The sequence below is a fragment of the Siphateles boraxobius genome, unplaced genomic scaffold, assembly GCF_051911475.1.
Source record: "Siphateles boraxobius isolate OS27281-9 unplaced genomic scaffold, OSU_SipBor_1 5, whole genome shotgun sequence".
Taxonomy (NCBI): Eukaryota; Metazoa; Chordata; class Actinopteri; order Cypriniformes; family Leuciscidae; genus Siphateles; species Siphateles boraxobius.
In genome coordinates this window covers 1091163-1097162 of record NW_027509141.1, presented here as the reverse complement: position 1 = coordinate 1097162, position 6000 = coordinate 1091163, and the positions used below count along the sequence as shown (strand labels likewise).

At 40.8% G+C, this 6000-nt stretch overlaps 1 protein-coding gene across 2 annotated transcripts in view; it reads right to left on the bottom strand.

Annotated features, from left to right (window-relative positions):
- Positions 1-1680: 1680 nt before the first annotated feature.
- Positions 1681-6000, bottom strand: part of rab43 (RAB43, member RAS oncogene family) — an 8769-nt gene continuing 4449 nt past the window's right edge. Inside the window, exons 2-4 of one of the 2 annotated variants that reach the window (XR_013195020.1) lie at positions 3354-3537; positions 2287-2617; positions 2109-2182 (exon numbers count right to left, since the gene is read on the bottom strand). Coding sequence is in view for 1 of the 2 variants with exons in the window: in XM_077204369.1 (XP_077060484.1) it covers positions 2364-2617; positions 3354-3537 (438 nt within the window). In the remaining variant the exon portion in view is untranslated. Of the gene's footprint in view, positions 2618-3353; positions 3538-6000 lie in introns of both variants that reach the window. The other variant, XM_077204369.1, reaches the window with a different exon arrangement.

The window sequence follows — 6000 nt, the reverse complement described above, 5'->3', positions numbered from 1 at the left end:
CAAAACATTTAACTGATTGACAAAAAACTGCATAGAAATATATCATGACATTAAAAACTGCTTTAAAAGGCACTATAATTTCTCTTAAAAATCTTGCAATATTATTTACCTTCAAGTACATCCGACATCACTGTATTTAAACTTCATTCACTCCTGAACTTCAGCAGCAATTCTGTACATCGACACACTACACATCTATGAAACTACAGAGTTTCCAACTTATAACCCTGATTCCAACCCTGATTCTGATTATACAGATCTCGATTTAAAACACTTGTACATCAGTCAGTTATACATGTATTTCAGTACCAACATGAGTATTGCAGACAAATATAATATTAACACAAGCTGTTGCGTGTAAAACGGCTCTGGTTATTCATGAAACAGCAACTGATGTCATTCCCTATCAGAAAAATGTTTAAAAAGCTAGTTTATTATAATTTTTTTGTGGTATGTATAAATGAATGCAAAATGTATAAAATAGCAATGTCCATGTGACATTATAAAAGGGGCTGTTTTTAAAATGTGCCACGCTTTAAAAACATGTACATTCACGTAAAATAGTGCACAGTTGGAGTAAAGTACACAATCATGAACCTGATCAAGTCATTTACCCAAGAGACCCGTTTACCACAGTAATGGACATATTACAGATTCAGAACAGAGCTACACATATGCAGTCTTTAATATTAACTGAAACTAAACATGTGATAAAATGCATTAGTTCCTTGCAGATGTAAATTATTATTTTATATATATATATATATATTAAACATTTTCTTGAACTTTACCTTAAAGTTTACTAAAACTTCACACTAATTTTACTGTGAAATGTACGGTAAAGAATGAGATCAGTGAGTGTGTGAAATGAGTGTGTGTTCTCCAGTAAAGTGCAGATGTAAATAACAAGAACAGCAACGTACAGTGACACACGTTTAAGATTATTTCAAGTCATTACAAATAATTGGAATGGAATTTAAAAAAATATATTGATACGAATATTTTCTGCTAATCTGAGTCTTCATTTACATTGCTGTGTCTATTTTGATATCACTGTCGCTTGCAGTCGACACACACTTCCAGAAGTTCGCATGTCATTGGTCCTTTTAGCAGCTCGAAAACTAGACTTTTATTCAACGTATTATGAACAACATGAGGGAGAGTGATTACTGACAGAATTTACATTTTTGGGTGCACTATCCCTTTAAAGTAGTCTACACACACACACACACACTGCACATGATCTCTCACTTACAGTGTGTCTGTGTGTGTTACTGAGAGGATTGGCGGGAGCGACAGACATGTCTGTGATTGGCTGCAAAACACACTGAACAAACTGGAGGAACATTTCACATTTTCCAGCCACAAAGTCAAAAAAGAGTGTTTGTTAAATCTGTTTGTCTAATAATATTATTTAATTACAGTCTCAGCTGAGGTGCTTTCCTTTCAGAGTGCTTATATTTACATTTGGCTTTGTGAGTGAGTGAGTGTGTGTGTGTGTGTGTATGTGTCACTGTCGCCTTTGTCGCCATTGGCTTTTGGCTTGCTTAGTTGGGGACATTTCATTTTATATTTAACAATATTATTACAACATTATTTTCCTGTTATCTCTGTAAAGCTGCTTTGAAACAATCTGTATTGTAAAAAGCACTATATAAATAAAGTCGACTTGACTTAATTTGTCTGTCTGTCTGTATGTGTGTGTGTGTGTGTGTGTTTGTGTGTGTGTGAAGCTGCTGCTGATACTGATATCATGCATAGAATTCAACGGTCAGTAGAAGAAGAGAATTTCTGGTCAATACTGATGAAAAGGAAACTCACATACCAATCAGGAACTATTAGGAAGATTCATTTAAATGTAATTGACTCTGACTGGAAGAGGCTGAAGTATTTCAGTGGGATTTGATCCGTCATCAGCAGCTCAGTTTCTATTTCTATTAGCCCCGCCCACCTGAAATCTCATTGGTCCAAACTCTTGCTACACATTAAACCTCACGCTCTGATTGGGTGTGATTGTGTCGCACAGTAGTTCAGCCGTCAGTGTGGACTGACAAATTGTTAGGATTACTTATATTTTGGGTGGTTAAAATTTTGAAATGTTCAAATATTCCCACCATTGTCTTCACAGTTGAGTTGTGCGAGTCTGAGCATGTGATAGGCAGCCCCAGCCTGCACTGCTCAGGTCTCTGCTGTGATTGGTTGTTGTATCCGCAGACCCAGCCTGCACTGCTCAGGTCTCTGCTGTGATTGGTTGTTGGATCCGCAGACCCAGCCTGCACTGCTCAGGTCTCTGCTGTGATTGGTTGTTGGATCCGCAGACCCAGCCTGCACTGCTCAGGTCTCTGCTGTGATTGGCCGTTGGGTCAGCATCCGCAGCCCCAGCCTGCACTGCTCAGGTCTCGGCTGCTGAGCTTGAAGCTGTCGGTGACGCTGTCGGTGAACACGGGTCCTCCGTGCCTCAGGATGAGCTCGCTGGCCATCGTGACGAACGCCTGCTCCACATTATCCGAGTGTTTGGCTGAGGTCTCGATGGCACTGATGAAGTCCAGCTGACGAGCCACGAGCTGAGCGTCAGAAAACTGAACCTCACGGAGATCAGGCAGGTCCGACTTATTACCTGGATCATGCAAGATAGAGTTAATAGAGTTTACCAGTACAGGTTATTTAAAGAGGCCATATGAAGCTGCTTTAAACGGTCATTCCTAGTTATTCGCAACTACTAGATAGTTTAATGTGCTTTCAAGGTGCAGTGTGTGATGTTTAGCGGCATCTAGTGGTGAGGTTTTGAATTGCACCCAACAGAAGTTACGGTAGCCGACAGGAAGTGATGTCATCGTCTGAGACAGCAGAGAGTAGCCAGTTAAACAGAGGCTTAAAAAGATAATTTAAGAAATTATGTTTACTTTATTATTCAGTAAAACGATATGTCATTGCGAATATTATTGTTACGTGTTCATCATTGTGTCAGTGTTTTATTCGCTGACTTTAGTAGCTTCTTTACACGAAGAACAACATAGTGACGAAATGCGTTTGTCCGTTCAGGGCCACCATAGACACATGTGGATTTAAGGAGACCCGCGGTGTGTGTAGACAGAAACTGCTCATTCTAAAGTAATTAAAAACATAACGCTTCATTATGTAAGATCTTTATACACCACTGAAAACATAATTATGTATACGATATTGCATTTCTGTCAACAGATCCTCCTAAATATTACACACTGCACCTTTAATACACATACTGTACATTATTTCAGCTCCTCTATTCCCAGTGAGTCTGAAACACTGTGATTTGTATTCATGTAAGTTCAGGCGTTCATACACACACACGCTGGTTTAGTGTTTGCACTCACCGATTAAGAGAGGCACGATGTTGGAGCCGCCGTACTTCTTCACGTCCTCCATCCACTGCGGCACCGACATGAACGAGCGCCTGTTTGTGATGTCATACGTGATGATGGCTCCGTTAGCGCTACGATAATAGCTCTGAGTGATCGTGCGAAAGCGCTCCTGTCCGGCTGTGTCCCAGATCTGCAACTATAGCACACAATCCTGACACTGTTATCACTGTTACTGCTATTGTACTTATATACGTCTACTGGCCTTTATCAGTAGGAGTGTAACGATATCCTCACGTCACGATTCGATACATATCTCGATACTGAACTCACGATACCATATTATTGCGATACTCCAAGACATGATAAAAGAAAACAGAAAATTGATGAGTAACAGAAAATTAACTGTTGATTAAAATACTAAATTTGATACTAAATTGTGTGTGTAAATGAATATGATTGGACTTGGTGCTGAAACCCAAAGCACAGGACAATAGAGACAGCAGAATAACAATATTCATAATTCTGAAGCTGAAAATACTGAATTATTTTAGAATTAAATGCTTGCACTCTTTCACTGACTAGATATATTTAAAATAATGTAGGCCACTTTTACTGGTAACATCAGACATTTGGCATTATCAGGACCCACAAATATTATATTATACATTATATATAGTAGTTTCATGTAGTACTGACACTAAAACTTGGAAAACTGGAATTTTTTTCTCACACAATGTTTTTTATTTTGGGAGAACTATCCACAATACATATTGTTGCACTTTTGTATTGCGATATATTGTGACACAATATATTGTTACACCCCTAGTTATCATAGTTAGCCAGATAAGAACATTTGTCCGATATATTAAAGCTGATAAATAATGTATTATCTCCTTCAGCTGAGACGCTTCAGATGCGACTGTTCAGCATGATGGTTTAGAATTGCTTGAAATATGATTGAAATCTCTTTAAAAAAGGAAAATACATTAAAGTGCAACACAAGTTTGTCATATCGGCTACATAAAATTATAATGTGAACATTATAATTGTGTGTTTGGGGCATAATGAAACATTGATGAAAACTCTGTTCAAGAGCCGAACGATCCACATCTGAAGACTAAACACATTCAGATAAAAGAAGCACAAGTAACACCCAGAAATAATACAGAAATGAAATGTCAGCAAACCCAGATATAATGTTTAAGTAAACAGGTCATTTGTATGGTGGAATTTAATCGTCAAAAATATCAAGAACACGGTTAAATAAAGCAAGATTAAGTCTATTAAGTGATGTAGTTGTATTTTTTAATTATTGAGTACAGTGTTATTTCCTTGTTTAACTCATTTTGAGGAACAGAAAATCCGTTTTTTAGTAAAAGTACAACATGTAAAGTGCACTGTTGCAGAAATCTGCTTCTGTCCTTCAAAATCTGGTTTGCACCAAACTTTATTTCTAGGTTAAAGAGAGAAAAAGTAACTTTTAGATGGTCATCAGTCACTTTCTGCTTTGTAGATATCAGTACTGAAAACACACGACATGCTTCTCTAGGTGCAATCCTACAGAATTTTATCTTTAAATAATTTCAGATGTACATTACACAAAGAGCTCAGAAGGAAATCAGCTGATAAACTCAGACAACAGTGAACAACATAGCTGAGTCAGCCAATGAGATGCAGCGATCACAACGCCTGAACTGAGTCGGCCAATGAGATGCAGCGATCACAACGCCTGAACTGAGTCGGCCAATGAGACGCGGTGATCACAACGCCTGAACAGAGTCAGCCAATGAGACGCGGTGATCACAACGCCTGAACTGAGTCGGCCAATGAGACGCGGTGATCACAACGCCTGAACAGAGTCAGCCAATGAGACGCAGGGATCACAACGCCTGAACAGAGTCAGCCAATGAGATGCAGCGATCACAACGCCTGAACTGAGTTGGCCAATGAGACGCGGTGATCACAACGCCTGAACTGAGTCGGCCAATGAGACGCAACGATCACAATGCCTGAACTGAGCCGGCCAATGAGACGCGGTGATCACAACGCCTGAACTGAGTCGGCCAATGAGACGCAGGGATCACAACGCCTGAACAGAGTCAGCCAATGAGATGCAGCGATCACAACGCCTGAACTGAGTCGGCCAATGAGACGCAACGATCACAATGCCTGAACTGAGCCGGCCAATGAGACGCGGTGATCACAACGCCTGAACTGAGTCGGCCAATGAGACGCAGCGATCACAATGCCTGAACTGAGCCGGCCAATGAGACGCGGTGATCACAACGGCTGAACTGAGTCGGCCAACGAGACGCGGTGATCACAACGCCTGAACTGAGCCGACCAATGAGACGCAGCGATCACAATGCCTGAACTGAGCCGGCCAATGAGACGCGATGATCACAACGCCAGAACTGAGCCGACCAATGAGACGCGGTGATCACAATGCCTGAACTGAGCCGGCCAATGAGACGCGATGATCACAATGCCTGAACTGAGCCGGCCAATGAGACGCGGTGATCACAACGCCTGAACTGAGTCGGCCAATGAGACGCAGCGATCACAATGCCTGAACTGAGCCGGCCAATGAGACGCGGTGATCACAACGGCTGAACTGAGTCGGCCAACGAGACGCGGTGATCACAACGCCTGAACTGAG